Source organism: Sapajus apella, unplaced genomic scaffold (genome assembly GCF_009761245.1).
Source record: "Sapajus apella isolate SASKATOON/1434 unplaced genomic scaffold, GSC_monkey_1.0 scaffold213, whole genome shotgun sequence".
Classification (NCBI taxonomy): domain Eukaryota; kingdom Metazoa; phylum Chordata; class Mammalia; order Primates; family Cebidae; genus Sapajus; species Sapajus apella.
Window position 1 is genome coordinate 361,136 of NW_022437153.1, and position 19,446 is coordinate 380,581.

At 48.2% G+C, this 19,446-nt stretch overlaps 2 protein-coding genes across 4 annotated transcripts in view; one reads left to right on the forward strand and one right to left on the reverse strand.

Annotated features, from left to right (window-relative positions):
• Positions 1-8,827, forward strand: part of TATDN2 (TatD DNase domain containing 2) — a 40,104-nt gene extending 31,277 nt beyond the window's left edge. For 2 of the 3 annotated variants that reach the window (XM_032270651.1, XM_032270652.1), the window contains 4 exons: positions 3,656-3,783; positions 5,923-6,106; positions 6,511-6,689; positions 6,828-8,827. In XM_032270651.1, the coding sequence (XP_032126542.1) occupies positions 3,656-3,783; positions 5,923-6,106; positions 6,511-6,651 (453 nt within the window). In that variant the 3' untranslated portion in view covers positions 6,652-6,689; positions 6,828-8,827. Of the gene's footprint in view, positions 1-3,655; positions 3,784-5,922; positions 6,107-6,289; positions 6,387-6,510; positions 6,690-6,827 lie in introns of those variants that run through there. The other variant, XR_004265891.1, reaches the window with a different exon arrangement.
• Positions 8,828-13,682: 4,855 nt separating this feature from the next.
• GHRL (ghrelin and obestatin prepropeptide) lies at positions 13,683-19,218 on the reverse strand. The gene is made up of 4 exons (XM_032270658.1): positions 18,635-19,218; positions 18,317-18,433; positions 14,657-14,765; positions 13,683-13,834 (listed from the first exon to the last, which is right to left on the reverse strand). Exons 1-4 carry the CDS (start codon positions 18,869-18,871, stop codon positions 13,815-13,817), a joined length of 483 nt encoding a protein of 160 aa, XP_032126549.1. The 5' UTR covers positions 18,872-19,218; the 3' UTR covers positions 13,683-13,814.
• Between the last annotated feature and the right edge of the window lie 228 nt (positions 19,219-19,446).

Consider the following 19,446-nt stretch of genomic DNA (forward strand, 5'->3'; position numbering starts at 1 on the left):
GCCAAGATGGGTTGACAGCTTGAGGGCAGAAGTTTGAGACCAGCCTGGCCAACATGGTGAAACCCCGTCTCTACTAAAAATACAAAAATTAGCTGGTGGCTCAGACCTGTAATTAGCCAGTGGCTCATGCTTGTAATCCCAGTACTTTGGGACACCAAGGCGGGCGGATCACTTGAAGCCAGGAGTTGGAGAGCAGCCTGGCAATATGGCGAAACCCTGCCTCTACAAAAAAAAAAAAAAAAAAAAAAAATGCTGGATATGATGGCACGTGCCTAAGTTCCCAACTACTCAAGAGGCTGAGGCAGGAGAATTGTTTGAGCCTGAGAGGTTGAGGCTGCAGTGAGCCATGATCATGCAGCAGCCTGGGTGACAGAGTGAGACCCTTTCTCAAAACAAAATTAACAGGGTCTCAGATCTGCATTTAAAGGTCTGTAGGGCACCCTGCACAACAAACTGAACTAGAAGTGATAGCATAGGGTGATAAATACAGTCTCGCAGGTGTCATTTGGCTTGGTGAGGTGTGACTCAAGACTGGAAGATAATGAGCCTGAGGAAATGCTGGCTGGGGGAGGGCTAAGCTGCCTGTAACGGAGAGGAAGACTAGGAAATACTTGTCAACACCAGAGACTCCTAGGCTGGGTGGAGTATATGGATATACTGTTTTGATGTAAATAAATAATGTGGCACCCAAATGAGGTGAATGGTGGTGACTGGCAACTGTACCTAGTTGGACATCAGTACTGAGTTGCATTTACTAAAAGCACAGCAGTTGGCAAGTTCTTGATGTGTCCTGCTGAGTGTTTTATCTTGTGAAGGGAAGAACAACCTATAGAGAGCTGGGTGCCATGGCTCACAGCTGTAGTTCCAATACTTTGGGAGCCTGAGACAAGAGATTGCTTGAGCCTACGAGTTCAAGATCAGCCTAGGCACCATAGTGAGACTCTGTCTCTATTACATAAAAAAAAAAAAAAAAAAAAGCCTATGGAAGGACTGTATCTGGCCAAGATGATAGGGTGCCAGACCTGGCTTATTGTAAGAGAGCTTGGATGCTATATCTAAGGTTTTCTGGAAGCACTGGAAAATAGAGAAAAGCAAAACAATGGGAGAAAGCATGAGTAGTTATTCTGCTTGGAGCAAATTACTGTTAACTTTTTCCTTGTTGATCTGTGTATTTACAGATTATTTAACTCATAAGCGTTAGATCATGAATAGTTTGTAAGTTGCACACATCAGCCAATATGAGTATGAAATACAGTCATATTGGGAGAGTAGACTGTTCTTTGCTATCCAGGCCACATCTCTTTACTTGTGTTAAAGAGGAATTAATTAATTATTAAGGTAATAAATATTCAAGAGATACTCAGGGCAACCCACAGGAGAGACTAACCCTGGAATCCGTAGAAATAATGGGTCAGTTAGGAACCCAAGCTTAGGCAGGTAGAAGTGAGTAATTATGCTGGATAATAACTCATCTGTACCTCCTTCACTCCTGTTCTTTTTCAGCCGGGTTCCTGGTGAGGACAATTGCTGAGAATAGCTCCTGTCCAACCACAATTTCCTGCATTCTAATTAGTTGTTCTTCCGTCTTAACATTTTTGAAATTTGAATGTGTTTTATGAAACATTATAAATGTAATATTATTGTCCCTTGGAAAATTGCAAGGGATAATAAAATTGCAAGGAACAATTGCAAAGTGCTTGTCTTCCAAACACTTGTCATAAAATCAAAGAAACATAGGTTGTATGCGTGTGGTTGTATTAAAAAAAGAAATTGGGAAATTAAATAGTTTTAAGTGTCTTTTCCACTTGTGAAATTTTCCCATTCATCAACTATACTTTGAAAAATGTTTAACAGCTGTGTAATATTCTATCCTAAAGCTCTAATAGTTTCACTACTCTGAGGAATAATTCTGTAGAGGCAGGAATGAAATGATGGAATCTCTTGAAACCTCCCTCCTCCTGTGTAGGGGTAAGGGGAGGACAGATGAACAGCTTAGCAGGTGCAGATAGGGTCTCCAGCCACCTATTGATAGTGGAACTGGCCAGCCTTTAAAGCCTCTACCAAGCAGTCTATAGTTTTGGTGTCTGTAGTCATTTTCCTTTAGTTGAAAATACAGATTAAACAAAAGTTAAATCAGAATTGGTATTGCCTTAGTGTTGCTATTTTGAGAAGAGGCAGTATCGGTGTTAGACTTGTAAATATCATTCTTGAGTATCGCCTGACTCAAATTACCAGAAGTATCTCATTGATGCCAAAACATAAACACGAATTATGTTCCACAATTGAAAAAACTACTCATGGAAACATTAATGTAAGATAATTGGCTTATAATGAATTAATACCTTTTTTTTTTTTTTTTTGAGATGTAGCCTTGCACTGTCCAGGCTGGAGTACCGTGGCGTGATCTCAGCTCACTGCAACCTCCGCCTCCCAGGTTCAAGGGATTCTCCTGCCTCAGCTGGGATTATAGGCGTGCGCCACCACGCCCAGCTAATTTTTGTATTTTTAGTAGAGATGGGGTTTCACCATGTTGGCCAGGGTCTTGAAGGCCTGACCTCAAACCCGGCTGAGGCTCCCAAAGTGCTGGGATTTCAGGCGTGAGCCACTGTGCTTGGTGAATTAATACTTTTCTTTGTTCTAAAGCTGGCCTTATTAGAGGAAAGAACAGGTCCTAACTCTACTTTTTTCATTTAGATTAACAATAATGAAGATGTAAAAGTGGCTAGTTACAAAGAGAAAAGTGTATCTGTAAATACTGACCTGCAAGGATATTCGACTTTGATTGAGTAAAGGAAGCAAATTGGCTGGGCACAGTGGCTCATGCCTGTAATCTCAGCATTTCAGGAGGCTGAGGTGGGCAGGTCACTTGAGGCCAGGAGTTTGAGACCAGCCTGACCAACATGGCAAAACCCCATCTCTACAAAAAATACAAAAATTAGCCAGGCAAGGTGGTGTGTGCCTGTAATTCTAGCTACTTGGGAGGCTAAGGCAGGAGAATCGCTTGAACCCAGGAGATAGAGGCTGTAGTGAGCTGAGATCGTGCCACTATACTCCAGCCTGAGCGACAGAGCAAGACTCTGTTTCAAAAAAAAAAGGAAAAACAAAAAGTAACTTGTAGAAAATAAGTGTAGTATCTGTTCTTTTAACAAATATTTGAGCACCTTCTAACAGCCAGGCATCTTGCTGGAGATATACACAAACACCACCCCCACCCCGCCCATCCCCAACAGCTCTGCATAGGGAGAGGTCTGGAAGTTGGTATCTCTTGAGAGCAGAGGTGGGGAGAGTGAGGTGAGAGATAATAACTTTGTACTTTATGTTCTTGATCCCTGCCCTGCCCCTGCCATCCCAGGTCGGCATCATATAGTGGTTACTGTGTGGACTGCCAGGGTTCAAGTTTGGATTCTGGTGGCTGCAAGTTAACTTGCCCTCACTGCATGCTGCAAGGCCAGCAGCATCTGCCTCAGGGCAGTTGTGAGGACTGCAGGTTATGATAGACCCGAAGTGTGCCCAATAATCGTTAGCTATTATTATTACACTATATAGTTAAAAGAATTGAAGACACTGGGGTGCCTGCTGGACTGGGTGTTCCAGAGGTAATGGAACTTGTGAAATGCTGCTGACTGGCAGGGGTTGTTGCTGTGTTCTCTCCTAGGTATTTGAGAGACAGCTACAGCTGGCTGTGTCTCTAAAGAAGCCCTTGGTGATCCATTGCCGAGAAGCTGATGAAGATCTGCTAGACATCATGAAAAAGTTTGTGCCCCCTGACTACAAGATCCATAGGTTAGAAGACTGGAACTTCAGCGGGCAAATGAAAGAAAAACTTCCCTCTGTCTGGGACGTCAGTCGGAAAAATGAGAAGCCAATGAGGAGAACAATGATCGTATTCTGTCATTATACACTATCTTTTCTTTTTCTTTTTTTCGAGACAGAATCTCACTCTTGTCACCCAGGCTGGAGTGTAGTGGCACGATTTTAGCTGACTGCAACCTCTGCCTCCTGGCTTCAAGCAATTCTCCTGCCTCAGCCTCCCGAGTAGCTGGGATTACAGGCACGTGCCACGATGCCTGGCTAATTTTTGTATTTTTAGTAGAGACGGGGTTTCATCGTGTTGGCCAGGCTGGTCTTGAACTCCTGACCTTGTGATCCAACCCCCTCGGCCTCCCAAAGTGCTGGGATTACAAGTGTGAGCCATCACATCCAGCCTATACATTATCTTTTCTAAATTAACTATTTGGTTAAACCACATTAAATTTTTCATATTTGACCTTTTTTCTTTTTTCTTTTTTTTGCTCACAACAGCAACTTCATATGGTTTCAACTAATAACCCCAAATCACCAGTGAGCCCAAGGGGCCTTTTGTGCCCTCTTCCTGTGGATGGGCAGAAATGGAGTCTCAGTTCTCAGCAATATGAGGACTGCTGATCTTGGGAGAGGCTGCTCTGGGGTCTGGTGGCTTAGCACACAGGGCATCCTAGGGTACTTGAAAGGACATTTTTTTTCCTGTTTTGAATTTGAAAGCTCCTTTCCTCCCCATTATGAAAGTCAAGGCCATGTTTTATCAGTATGGCACCTAGGGGTTCTTAAGTTCAGTTTGGTAAACTCTCTGGACTTCTGAATTCCTTCTATGTGTGGGTACTGGGCATTGGCTTGCCTCTGGGGACATCTGGAGGTGCTGTCAGTAGACAGGTTGGCTGGTGGCATCTGCCTACATAGCATATAGGGCTGGGTGGTCATAGGTGCTGCGGGAGCCAGAGCAGGGGCCTGACATCATAGCCCAGCCAGAAGACTCAGGAGGTGATGCCCAGACGGCTCCTTAAAGATGGTTGAGAGAGGTTGGCTGAATAACAAGGACTCTAGCACCGAAACTGGGTCTTGTCAGATGGCAGAAAAAGGGGGATGGGGATGTCAGGGCTTTTGGGTGCCTAAGCAGAGTGAGTGAAGCCTCTGACCCCTGGCTGGTACACACATCAATCATGAGGCAGTCAGTTGGCTTTTCTGGGTTGGTTGGTTTTTCATTGCTTCATTTTGGGCTAACTTGGAAGGAAATGTAATGGTGGCTGGTAGGCCAGGGCTAAGGTGACCTAATGAGTAGTATTGCAGGAAGAGGTCCTGGATTTCCAGATTGGTGACTATATATATGGCACCAAGAACATGAGCTCGTATCAGATTAAGAGAAGAAAATTCACCTGTAGTTCCACTCCCCAATATTTTGTTACATTTCCTTTCAGTTGATTTGACTACACGGGCATAATTTTTATATGTTGTCGTTGTCATCATAGGGGCCACAGTTTTTGATTTTGCTCCTCTTTAGTGTTAGAAGCATTTCCTTTTTTTTAAATTAAAATTTTAATTTTTTTGAGATGGAGTCTCTGTCACCCAGGCTGGAGTACAGTGGCGCGATCTTGGCTCACTGCAACCTCTGCCACCTGGGGTCAAGTGATTCTCGTGCCCCAGCCTCCGAGTAGCTGGGATTACAGGTGCCTGTCACCGTGCCCAGCTAATTCTTGTATTTTTAGTAGAGACGGGGTTTCACCATTTTGGTCAGGCTGGTCTTGAACTTAGGACCTTGTGATCCTGCCTTGGCCTCACAAAGTGCTGGGATTATAGGCGTGAGCCACCGTGCCCGGCCCTAGAAGCATTTCTTATCCCAGTGTGTTCTCTGTAGTGGTCATTTCAGGTGACTGCAGAGCCCTCTGCAGTGTGTGTGGTGTGTGGTGATCTCTGAGCATCACTCACCAAGTGCCATCTCGGGGCTTCCTATGTTGGAGCTGGCCCTTTGTGCTTACTGTGGAGTCCTTCCCTTGGATGCAATCTTTCCATTTCTGGGAATCATTGAAAAGGGGTGATGGGTCTAGGGGGAGCTGGGGGCTACTGCAGAGGGGACTGTGAGCCAGCCCTGATGTGGAGTTCTGTCCCCAGGCATTGCTTCACCGGTAGCTACCCGGTCATCGAGCCCCTGCTGAAGTACTTTCCCAACATGTCTGTGGGCTTCACGGCAGTGCTGACATACTCCTCCGCCTGGGAGGCCCGGGAAGCCTTGAGGCAGATCCCCCTGGAGAGAATCATCGTGGAAACGGATGCTCCCTACTTCCTTCCTCGCCAGGTAGGTGAGGCACTGGAGAGAGAGGGTGGGGAGGCAGGTGGTCACCCTTACAAGGTTGTCAGGGCCAGAGCCCCAGTGACTTCCTGGTCCCATTCTGGACTGTATAGATGCCTCCTTGCTGTTGCTTTGCAGAACCAAAAGTCTAGGGGGCTGAGAAGCTGAAGGGTAACCACTCTCTTCCAGGCAGTGCAAAGCCCTACCCTGTAGAGGGTAGTCCAAGGAAGCGTGGGACCCTGCTCACCCAGAGCCCCCATGACTAGGACTCTCCCTGCACCTGCAGGTAATGGGGTCTCTACAGGGCAGCCCCAAAGAGGTCCTTGCTGGGGAAGGGACAGGGAGGGAGTTCTAGATTATGACTGTGCACAGACAGCACAATGATGTTATGACTGCTTGATGTCTTCCAGGTTCCCAAAAGCCTTTGTCAGTATGCCCACCCGGGCCTGGCCTTGCATACGGTCCGAGAGATTGCCAGGGTCAAAGATCAGCCACTCTCCCGCACCTTGGCTGCCTTGCGTGAGAACACCAGTCGCCTCTACAGTCTCTAAGCAGAGATGGTACAGTCATCGGGAGTCTGCCAGAAAAGGTCATAAAACTCGCATTCTATGTTTTTTAAAAACCAGACCAAACCAGTCTTTTGCTGCATTTTGTTAATGTTAAGAGTATAAACATAGTGTGAGCATTAAGCCTGATTTGTTTTCTCCTTTTCTTTTCTACCCTGCAGGGCAATCAGCAGCCTGACAGAACGCAGGCTGGCTTGAAGTCTGTGTCCCAGGTTGAGGATGTGTTTGGAGAGCTGATTGGAACACAGAAAACCAGGACAGGATATTTTCCTCAAAGTGGGTTATAAGGCGTCAGCTTCTGGGTGGTGGGTGGGGTGGGGTGGGTGTGGAATGAGGGGTATGGGGACTGCCTGTAATAGCATTGGTGTTTTGCTTCCCAGCCAAAATGCTCCAGGGTAGGCAGCAAAGAAGAAAGAGTGTGATAGGAGGGTACAGAGAGTTTGCCAGTCCAAATCCTGTTCTCTGCAGCCTGTGTTTTTGAGCAGTTTGTGAATAAAGTTACCTGCCTACGCGTCTAAGCACATGTGGGTGTGTAACTCAGTTCCTGGTTCTCAGTTCTAAAAACAGACTCCCAAGTGGGAAACCTTTTGGGGGAAATTAATTGGAGACCTAGCTCAGAGGTTTATTTTCTTGCAACCAGTGAAGTCCTCCTCCTTCCTTCCCTGGATAACTCTTCAGTTTGGCTGTCACTGTTCTGGTGTCAACTCCAGCGTTGGCACAGGTGGAAGGACTTCATCTGCTGGTCTCATTGGCTCCACTGCCATCGATATGGAGATGTGCAGAGGAGCACTCATTGTTCATGATGGAGATCCAGGACAGACTGGGGGACTCCAGGAAGAGGGCTTCTTGGGGAAGAGGAACCCAGAGGAGGTACTTCCTACTCGCTGATGCCTTCAGGGCTGGTGTATGGGTGTGTTGAGCTGATAAGGTTCAGTTTGCAGCAGAAACTACCTGCTAGTCTTTTGTGTCAGAGGTTCCCAGCCTCCTTTTGCTTCACTTTTGCCCCCTTCTCTGGAACATTTGACCAGAAACAATCCTTATTTCATCTTGCATAACAGTCCCTTGTGTGCCCTGCCCAGGTTGAGAGGTGAATCAAAGTAATTCTTGAAAGCTCTGCTGGGCAGCTCAGCCGTCTTATATGGTCTGTCCACAATAAGCAGTCCTGGTGTCCACAAATGTACCAGTCCCTCTCCTTCTCCTGGGTGTCCCCTTGCCTTTGGCTTTCTTTGTCCTGTCTTTCTGTGTTTTAGAAGTGAGAGCCTCTCCTTCACCTCTTGAGCAACTGAGTCACCTCAAGTTCTGAGCTTTGCTCTGCAGCCTGCTGGTGCCTTGTAAAGGTATATTCATTATAGGCCCTAGAGGTTCTAATGGTCCAGGGTTAAGTGAGAGGAGACTGTGCTTTGTTTCAAAGGATCCTTCACCCTGATCTTCAGTGAGGTAGATAGGTCACCTAGAGTCCCTTGTCTATGTTCTTGGAGGCTTAAATTGTAAAACACATCACTTATGGAATCCTAAATTCCTCTAGGTGTTTTTGGAAGGTGCATTTGAGCCTTGTGAGCTAAAATGGAATGGATTTAATATTTCATATCTGGTATTTCCATCTTGCCCCTGGTACACAAGTAACTGGTCTGGAACTTGGCCTTGATTTGCTGTCTGTCTTCATGGATTAGTTGTGCTGTTACGTTGTCTGTGCTACAGATTTGCCCATGTAGGAAGTCAGGGGAGACCTTGGTATCCTACTTGGAAGATTTGGGGGACTGCTGAATATATCAAAGTGCTTTATTGTCACCAAGTGAACTGCAGCACAACCATCTCCTCTACAAGAAGTTCTGAAGTCAATACTGCCTACGGTTGAAACCAGCTAGCCCTGTGTTAGAGGAGGAAAAGCGATGATGACAAGGAAGTCTCTGAGCCTGTGTCGTCCACCTGCCAAGGAAAAGCACAAGGTGCTATCTACTTTTCTCTCTAGGATTTAGATTATCATTTATGTGCTGTTGCACAGTGAAACCTGGCCTGTGTGGGCGTGAAAGCTGGTTGGCATTGTGTTTGATTCAGTTTTTTGGATGGCTGATTGTTTTCACTGTACCGCGGGTATGCCTCTGTGTTTTTTTCCCCTTTGGCCATCTTTTTCTGAAAATAAAGTGATGGATCCTCTAGCCAACCCAGGCTCTCTGTGTTTGTGTAACCTACCTGAGTGATGCAATGGGCTAGTCTGGTTGTTGGCCAGCTTTGTAACCCAAGAATCCAGATAGCCGGAGACTCTGAGTATCCATGTGGCTCTCTAAAATTAAACTGCATATAAGAATTCTTAAAGTTCGGCTGGGCATGGTGGCTCACTCCTATAATCCCAGCACTTCAGGAGGGCAAGGTGGGCAGATCACTTGAGGTCAGGAGTTTGAGACCAGGCTGGCCAACGTGGTGAAACCCCATCTCTACTAAAAATATAAAAATTAGCCATGCGTGGTGGCACACGCCTGTAGTCCCAGCTACTTGGGAGGCTTAAGCAGGATAATTGCTTGAACATGGCGGGCGGAGGTTGCAGTGAGCCAAGATGGTACGACTGCACTCCAGCCTGGGTGACAGAGCAAGATTCTGTCTCCCCAACCCCCCCCCCCCCCCAACCAAAAGAAATCTTAAAGTTCTGCAACATTAGAGTGTTAACTCATTTTACTGCCTGGGAACTCAGATGCACTGCTTCTTTTTAATCTATGTAGAAACTTTCTTCTTTTTTTGTTTCCAATGCAAGGCTGTAAGAAGAAGAAAAATGTAGTCCCTGGGGGTGTTGATGAATCAGTTGGATGGTGGGCGTTGGACTGTGAACTCCTGATGCCTCTGGGTAAACTCTGAAGGAAATTCTGTTTCATTACTTGCACTCAGCCTCCTATTTTGTACTAAGGCATTCTTGAGTACAAGTGCACTGGCCAAAATGTAAACCTAGGCATAGAAAGGAAGGCGCTCTTCCTTCCAAGAATGTTAAACACCTTTGAAGTCTCTGTTGCCACCTTGTCTTTTAGATACAATAATTAATTATGTATTTTTGGCCTAGTCCTGAACTTTGTCTCAGTTCCTTTACAGTTGAATGTGCAGTTGACTTTGTCCACTCAGTGATGGTCCTTGTGACTGTCTGTCCTTGGCTTTTCTGGTGTTTCCTTCTTTCTGTAGGAAGTTTGGGACTGATACTCATCATTTGCTTTCAGCACCTTTATTTTGCTTCATTCAGTTTTGTAAAATAAGGGCAAATGGCCACCAGAATGTATAGTGATTGAAGAAGCAAACTCCATCAAAGATGGTGATTAGTGACCAGCCAGTACCTCTCTGGATCACTGTATTAATAAATGCTCGTTTGCCAGTGACAGTTTTTTTTTGTTTTGGGGCTATTTTTGAGACTGAGTCTTGCTTTGTCGCCCAGGCTGGAATGCAGTGGCCCGATCCCGGCTTACTGCAACCTCCGCCTCCTGGGTTCAAGTGATTCTCATGCCTCAAACTCCTGAGTAGCTGGAACTAGGATGCCACCAGCACACCTGGCTAATTTTTTTTTTTTTTAAGTAGAGATGGGGTTTTGCCATGTTGGCCAGGCTGGCCTCGAACTACTAACCTTAGGTGATCTACCAACCTCGGCCTCCTAAATGCCAGTGATGTTTGAAAGTGGATTCAGATTAAGGTGGGTAGCTTAGTGGAGGTGTGTCAACTCTTCTCTGTGCACTGTCTTAAGAGAATTTCTTAATACACACCTATAAGTGCATAAGAATTTAAGTAGATGTGCTATTATGCTAATTATACACAAAGTAAAAGTTTTTTCACAAGGAGAATTTTTTTTCTCTAGCAAATAACTTGCTTACCCTAGGGGTGCATACACCCCCCTTCTGAGACCCTTAAGCTTGTGGTATCATTAAATGATGCATGAAGGAGTGGGTTTAAGAGAGCTGACACAGGAACATGTTTGAAATAATACATTTTCTCAAGGGTGTCCCCTAACCATTTTCTTTGAAAATTATATTTTTGCCCATTGTTGACTTGAAATTGTCCTCACCCCGCTACCAGTTCACCCAATATATTCTGAAGGAAAAGGAATGAAAATGGAAACCTCTCTCATCCTAGGCCATAGAGCAAGAGTGGCTGCACTGGCTGAGAGGCTGTGGAGCAAGTTGAAAAAGCTGCACTTGAGCCCTGTGGCGCTGGCCTTGAGTCGGTCATGTGCTTGCTGTGTGACTTTGGGAGAGTTACTTAATTTCTCTGAGCTTTAGTTTTCTCCCTCATAAGTAGGCTTGCTGTGAAAATGAAGTGAAATTATGTTAATCTGCATGAGCATTTAACGTGGTGCCCGGTACAAAGCATGGGTGTGGCAGTAAGTGCTGGCTGCTATCGTAATTGAATGCTTAGCTACGTGCTGGGCCCTGTGCCGGGCATGGCTCATGTGAGATCTCATGTTCAGTCTTGGCAGTAACCCAGCAAGGTAGGCATTTTACATGTGAGCAGCCTGAGAAGTTCTGCATCATACAGCTGGTATCCAAATTCAGGTCTGAGACCAAAGTCCAGATCTTTGCACTATGCCTTGTTGCCTGGCACAGGTGAGAGTGCCTAGTCCACAGTGGGTGTGCCTATCTGTTTCTCTTCTACTGACCCAGGCAAGTGGGTAATAATGCTTGTGAGTCCTTTGAGAGAGAAGTAAGTTCTTGTCTTTGGTGGGGGAAGCATCAGGTGACCAGCATTTGTCCAGCGCCCAGTACCCGTCTTCCTCCAAGCCCAAGCAGTTGTGGGTGCTTTCTCAAAAAGAAACCAACTCCTGACCACTTTGGCCATATTGGGCCTTTGCTCCTCTGCTCTAGCTGTTGATAAGAGGGCTGTGGGTAGTTAGTGATAATTGAGGTTATATCCCAACTAAGTGAGGGAGCTGGACAAGTGTGTTGATCTCTGTACCCACTTGTGCCAGGTACCTGGGGAGGTAGGGGCATGGCTCTCTGGGGGTGGGGGGTGAGTGGGGGGCCTGCAGTCTGCTGTGACACCTGAGAAAGGGCTTCTAAGCCATTTCCTATCAGTCATTTACTAAGTAGCCTGGAGATATTTAAAAATGCAGATCCTGATAGATTAGGGCTGGGGTGCAGTCCAAGATTCTGCATTTCTAAGAAGTTCTGGGATGAAGGTGGTCTTTACAGACCACAGCTCCTCTGTGAGGAAGAGCAGTTGAGTTTTTCTGTGACTGCGGCACCTGATCAGTGGTTAGTGCCTGAGTGCAGGGTGGCCAGAATTTTACTTTAGGAGCTACTTGGCTCCTCGCACCCTCTGTGGTAGGCGTTTTCCAGAGTGTGGACGTTACCCAACTGTCTCTGCAGAAAGGCTACTGCATGTTCCCCACAAGCTCTCACATGGCTGACTTGGCAAGTGGGCAGTGCTGCTCTTTGAGGCCACCTTGTACTTTGCCTTTCCCTCCCCTTAGCGATGTGTCCCATCGCCCGCACTCAAGTCAGTCCACACTTTTAGGCTAAGGTGGGCATGACCGAGTGGCCTTCCCCTGGGAAGACTGGTGTGGTAACTGGAATTAAGTTGTGGAACATAAGAGTCAAGGCTCATCTCTGCTGTAGGTTGGAGTTGAGGGACTGTTTGAGGATCCCACCTGGTATCAGTGAAGGAACCATGGCAATAGCCAGCCTTGCACACGTGAGGCATCTGCTTTGCCAGGCCTTCTCAGTAGTGGAGGGGGAGAAAGGAGAATGCAGCTGTTTCAACATTGTCTAGCAGTGCCCAAGAGTCATGGTTGGGCACCTCACTTATGTCTAACTTCAAATTCACTCCTTGGCATTCCTCTCCGACCTTGAATGGACTTTGGCTCCGATAATGTCATCCTGAAGTTTCTTTGTCCATATAGCCCTGGCTGGTTGTTAATAAGCTGTCAATGCAGCCTTGCACTCAGGAAGCCCTGATGTTTAAAGGAACCGTGTCTTTGTTCTCCCTCTCTTCCCTTTTTCCCTTAGTCCCCCCTTCTCTCTCCTCTCCCTCCTCCTCTTCTCTTCCCCTTTGTCTCCTCTTCTTTCCCCTCCCTCCTTCTCTTCCCCCTCCCTCCTTTTCTTCCCCCTCTCTCCTCCTCCTCTCTCCCTCCTTCTCTTCCCTTTTCCCTTCTCTTCCCCTTTTCCTCCTGCTCTCCTCTTTTCTCTCCTCCTCCTCTAAGAAACCCAGTCTTAGCTGGGCACGGTGGCTCACGCCTGTAATCCCAGCACTTTGGGAGGCCAAGGTGGGTGGATCAGGAGGTCAGGAGTTTGAGACCACCCTGGCCAATATGGTGAAATGCTGTCTTTACTAAAAATACAAAAAAAAAAAAAGCTGGGCGTGGCGGTGCGAGCTTTTAGTCTCAGCTGCTCAGGAGGCTGAAGCAGGAGAATTGCTTCAATCTGGGAGGTGGAGGTTGCAGTGAGCCAAGATCACACCACTGCACTCCAGCCTGGGAGACAGAGCAAGACTCTGTCACATAAACAAACAAAAACCCAGTATTAATTCCACACAATGGGTGCATGCAGTAGCTTCCCTGCTTGAGTGAGTTCTTGTACTTGGGTTTTCTCTTTTTTTTTTTTTTCTTTTGAGACGGAGTTTCACTCTTGTTACCCAGGCTGGAGTGCAATGGCGCAATCTTGGCTCACCGCAACCTCTGCGTCCTGGGTTCAGGCAATTCTCCTGCCTCAGCCTCCTGAGTAGCTGGGATTACAGGCATGCGCCACCATGCCCAGCTGATTTTTTGTATTTTTAGTAGAGATGGGGTTTCACCATGTTGACCAGGATGGTCTCGATCTCTTGACCTCGTGATCCACCCGCCTCGGCCTCCCAAAGTGCTGGGATTACAGGCGTGAGCCACCGCGCCCGGCCTGTACTTGGGTTTTCTAAGCACGCACACTAGCCTCGCTGCTTGTCCTTTTATCCTTTCCTACCAACCATTGACTAAGAATTTTTTAAATTGAAATTTTGATTTTTTTTTAAGTAAAATGTTAACTTTTCCTCTTTGAAATAAATTCCCATTTGGAACATCAGCATGCAGTTTGAACATTTATTCACCTGCTGAGCTCATACAACAGTTGTGGGAGTTGCTGCCGAAGCGAGCGAAAAGCCAGATGAGCGCCTCTATGTTTGGGAGGAAGAGAGAGGTGAGTGAGGCTTGTGGGCGATCACTTGTCAGCTGGAGCCTCTGGAAAGCAAGAGGTTGAGTCAGGATTCTGGGTGCACGTCCTGCCAGTGCCATCACAGAGGGCTTTCCTTCCATGGTGGTAACATTGGAGGTGGGATGTTGTGATGGGGGTGTTGTGGGGAAGCACTGGCCTTGAAGTTGGGGGCAGCAGTCAAGTATGGACTGTTGTGTCCTGGACAAGTGACCTCAAAGCCTTGAGTCTTGGTTTCCTTGTCCACACAGCAGGGTGAATGCTACCCCTGCTGTTCCCAGGGGCGAGGGGTCACTGCCTTGGTGAGGACGGTGCTTTGCAGATGTGCAAGCATATCTGCCATCTCAATAGGTTGGGCTTTTTTTTTTTTTTTTTTTTTTTTTTTCCTTTTTAAAGATGGGGGGATTCAAAGCAAACCCTTTGTTTAACTCAGGAAGGAACTGCTTAACAGGCTGTAGAGCCTATTCCAAGTGCTATTTTGGCACTAATTCCTTTTGGTAGTGGAGTAAAGTCACGCAATGAAAATGGTATAACACCAAGTAATTGTAGACTCTCAGAATAGATAAAATAGCTCCACTTTACGGTTAAGGAAGCTGAGATTCAACTGAGGCCCCAAAGCTAGTTAATGTATTAGTTCTTAGAACATTCTTTGAACCCAAAGACTATGTGAGCTCCCTTCTGAGTCACTCACAAATACTAGCCCAACCATTCTCCTGCAGGTCTTTGAGAAAGATAAATTAGAAGTTCTTTTTGAGAGGCAGAGGTTGGGGAAAATTCTCGTCACCAACAGAGTGAACTCCCATGTTGGGCTGCAAGGAAACTGAGAAAACCCCAGCCCAGGAAGTACTCACCTTTGGCCTCTTCCCAGAGGATGTCCTGAAGAAACTTCCCCAAGGCTTGGCTGTGCTGCTGGTACTGAACCCCTGACAGCTTGATTCCAACATCAAAGGGCACGTTGAACTAGGAGGCAGGGCAAGAAGGACCCAGGAGATGTCAGAGGTCATGCCCATCCGCATCCCACAGCGGGCTCTGGGCTCTCTGCCCTCTCCTCAGAAGTTGGGAGGGAGAATGCTCTTTGGGCCCCAGCAGGGATTGCTGAGTGACACCTCAGCCAGGTTCTCTGCCTTTCTCAGGGCCACAGCTCACCTTCCCACTCACCGTCTGTCAGACACTTATCTTGCAGTCTCACCATGTCTCCCAGACTCTAAGGGGTCTGCTGGTAAAAGTTATGGTTCCCCCTAGTATGAGTTTTTTACTCCCTTGCAGTTTTGAAGACAAAAGGTTGAGTCACCAGTGGCAGCATTTCAAGCCCTGGCAGGGGTGTCTCTGAGGGGCAGGGGTCTGCCTGGCATTTACATCACTGGCCTGCTGGCTATCCTTCCCTGCCCCCACTTCTTTCTCTGTTCTTTCTTGGTTTTTTCTTCTCCCTCTTCTCCTTCCTTAGGTATTTTTTCCTCTCATATGCATAGCCCTTTCCTCGATGCCTGGAAAATCAAAAGGAAGCTGATGTTTTCCTAGAAAGAGGCTCTGAGCCAAGTCCTCCTTTCTGTGCCTCCATTTCTTCCCCTCTACAGGAAGAGTGCCCCATCTCTGGTTTTCCAGGCATTCCTGAGATGATTTATTGGAGCTCAAAGCTTTGGGTAAGTGGGAAGGAGCTCTGCTGCAGATACATGGCAAACTTTCCTTGAGAGCAGAGATTGTTTGCCAGTGGCTACCTTGGTGCCTGGCCATGTTGGGCACTGACTTGTTTGAGTCTGTGAAGGATCTTAGTGCTGGGTCGTTTGGTCCTCACAGTAGAAGCCCGAGGAGTTAGAGGCCAAGGACTAGAATGCAAGACTTTTAAACCCACCTGGCCCTGAAAACTGCTTTAGTCCCATTGCCCTTCCTCTGCGTCAGGCTGGGCATCCTCAGTGCCTCCCTGTGGGGCAGGAGCTACCACTGTGCCCGTTTTATAGGCGAGGACACAGGCACAGAGAAGCTATTAAACAACCAATAGCTACGTGTTCCCTTTTCAGAATCTATTCCCTCCCCTTAACTCCACCGTGAAGGTGGACCCAGTGGGGAATGACATGAATGATTTTTTTTTTTTTAAATTTTTAATTTTTTTTTTTTTTTTTTTTTGAGACAGAGTTTCACTCTTGTTACCCAGGCTGGAGTGCAATGGCGCGATCTCGGCTTACAGCAACCTCCGCCTCCTGGGTTCAGGCAATTCTCCTGCCTTAGCCTCCTGAGTAGCTGGGATTACAGGCACGCACCACCATGCCCAGCTAATTTTTTGTATTTTTAGTAGAGATGGGGTTTCACCATGTTGACCAGGATGGTCTCGATCTCTTGACCTCGTGGTCCACCCGCCTCGGCCTCCCAAAGTGCTGGGATTACAGGCTTGAGCCACCGTGCCCGGCCTGATTGTTAGTTTTGAGACAAAGTCTTGCTTTGTTGCCCAGGCTGGAGTGCAGTGGCACGATCTCGGCTCACTACAACCTCTGCCTCCCAGGTTCAAGTGGTTCTCCTGCCTCAGCCTCCCAAATAGCTGGGATTATAGGCATGTACCACCATGCCCCGCTGATTTTTGTATTTGTAGTAGAGACAGGATTTTACCATGTTGGCCAGGCTAGTCTTGAACTCCTGACCTCAAGCTATCCACCTGCCTCCGCCTCCCAAAGTGCTGGGATTACAGGTGTGAGCCACTATGCTCGCCGCCCCCCATACTCATTTTTCTTCCATGTCTGAGGTGAATGCAGGGTGGCCGATCACCTGGCCGACATCTTAGGAAACGCAAGCACTGGTCTGGGAAACTGCTGGGCTGGCCTAACAACCTGGCGCTGTGGTGCAGGCAAGCAAGAGGTGGCGTAGTGCTGGCTGGTGGGGTCCGGCTTCCTTCTTGGCCTCAGTGGCTCATCTGTTCAATGGGAGTGGGGCTTGGTCTCCAGAGTCTTCCACTCTGAAACTTGATTTTGGGAGGAAAACATTTGCAGGTAGGTAGAGGGGCCTGAGATGAGAGAGGTGGGTGGGACCCTAGGATACGAGGGCTTTTGATAGTGGGGTGCTTCAGGGCTCTGTAGCCGCCCCTCTTCTGGCAGCTCCAACACCTCCCAGGCATTTGACTTCCGGTTCCAGCCTAGGCAGTGTGGGTCACGTGCTCCGAGGTTGGCTTTCACTGAAACTGCAGACTTTCTGCTGTACCAGCCCTACTTTGTGTCATCAGCCACCAGGACCTCTTCCTCATCTGGGCTAATGTGCAGCCCCTCTGGCAGGGATGACCATGTGTGGAGCTGGCCTCTCTTAGCAGCATAATGTCCTGCTTTTAGCATAAGGATATGCAGCTCTTTAAAATGGGAATCTAGTGCGTCCCATGGTGTGGAGGAAGGGTCTGAACACCACTGGGTGCTGGTGAGAACAAGAGTGAGCAGGGGCTGGGGGAGCTTCTGGATGGCTTTCTTCCTCAATTGGAGAAGAGTCTGGTGAACAGGCAGGCGGGGGCCAAGGTGGGCACGTTTCACTCCTCCTGAAGGAAGAGGCCTCCCTTGGGCCACTGTGCGCTGTCTCTGTTCACCAGACCAGTGAGGGGGAAGAGTGCTCGGGGACCCGAGTCAGCCCTGACCTTGTGTTGCGTCTCTACCACACGCTGCTGTGGTACCCTGGGCAAGTGAGTTCACCTCTGAACTGTCCTCGGCTCTAAAGTAGGAACAATGCCAGCCCTGCTTACCTCACAGGTCGTTGTAGGGAGCAGATGGAGCATAGCAGGAGCGAGGCAGTTAGAGAGAAAGTTGGTATACTCGGGCTCAGTTCTAATAACTGCCATTATTAAGTGCTACCCTGGGGGAATCCTGCTTTAGCTGCAAAATGGTGTCACCAACCAAATGCTTAGAAGAAACCATTCCCTGAACCACAGCCACAGGAAGGTTGCATAGTCAACCCCGTAAAATCCCTTTATTCCCTCCTCCTCTCTGCTCTTGGGTTGTCTGAACTTTCTCCTTGCCCCATGCACGATTTGTCAGAGCAGAACCCGGCCAGATCTGCCCCCTCCTTTCCTCCAGGTGAGGTGAGTGAGTGCCGGAGCCCAGGCTGGTGCCAGCTCTCCCATTCTGGGTGCTGTTTCGAAGCATTCCAGCCCCCAGTTCAGGCCCTAGAAGCCCCTGAGTAAAACACGGTTTTGTGCAGAGAAACATCTTCAATTGGGGCCTGCCGTTTATTTGTACATGTCTCTGTCTCTGTGCACTGTATTTTCTGTCCCGTTTGAGTTGCCTGGAGGCTCTGGCACCCTCTCTCCTCTGCCTGGGCTTCTTCCATCCCTATTCTGTTGTAGCAAAGTTACTTCTCCCAGGTCTTTTTCTCTTAATAGGCAAAGACCTCATAGAACCCAGGGCAAGGCTCAGCTCCTGTGGTGCCTTTTTATGGTCCTGGCGAGCTTGTAGATGGACCCTGTTCACTGCCACCTCTCCCTGCCCTCCCTTTCCCCTGACCCCAGCCCCCTTACTGCCAAAGAAGCATAAAACTACAGAGGTACCAACCTGGATTTCTAGTTCATCCTCTGCCCCTTCTGCCTGGCCTCCATCTTCTGGGTGGAGCCAGCTTTCCAGAGCTCGGGACTGCAGCTTGGCTGGTGGCTTCTTGGACTCCTTTCTCTGCTGGAAGGGGGAAATGGTCTCTTTAGGACCCTAAGCCCTCATGTTCTTCCAGAAACAGCATGGTCAGGCCCAGAGTCCTCTGTGCTCTGGGAAAAGGCTGAAGCCCAGAGATTTTGACCTGGGTCACAGAGCTGGTTGCTAAGTGGCAGGGCTGGAACAAGATAGCTAGTCAGCAAGTGGGGCTTTGTGGGGAGGTCTCACCTGCATTCTCTGGTGTTCAGGGCTCAGGAAGCTGGAGCCTGCCATGGCCAAGTCCAGCCAGAGCACGCTCAGGAGCAGGAGGCTGCAGATGGTCTTTGGGGAGGGCATGGCCTCAGCTGGGTTGCAGACAGGTGGGCCTGGGGGAGAGAGGGTCTCCAGCCAGCTGCCTCCCCTTCTCATGTGCCTCTGAGCTTGCTCAGGTAGGAGCCCGGCAGATGGGGTGAGGGGCTTTACCATCTGGGGTCCTGACTGCTATGTAGAGAGGACCCCTCTCCACCTCCCAAGGTAGAAGAGAATGGAAGGATGTGTGTTCTCTTCAAGGTTGTTCAGAGCAGAACGCCTGGCAGCAGGACTTGATAGGGGCTGAAAGGCACTCCTCCCCAGTGCCTTTCATCCCAGGCTATGAGGAGCTCGTCGCAAGTCTTTGAGGAAGCTGAACCAGCAAGGGCCCCAGGGGACGTGGGTGGGGGTTAGAGGCAGCTCCTAAGCCAAGCTTTGTCTCTGAGCAGCCAGCCAGACTCAGATTGTCCAACATCCCATGTTTAGAGGGAGCTCGTGAGGCCCAGAGAAGTTAAATGAACGGGCAACAGTCACGGATGATAAACCCATTCACAAACACGCACGCAGAGAGTAGAGAGAGAACCTACCTGCGATTCCTGGTGGAGGTGGTGCCTGGTGGCTGTTGGGTCCTTATATAGGAAGGCTGATGTTTGTTTTAAACCAGCAACCCCATCTCAGAGGTGGCCTAGCTTCTTTGGGGCTGATGTACATTCCTTGGGAACTAAAAATGTTCGTGTCCTCTGTGTAGAAGT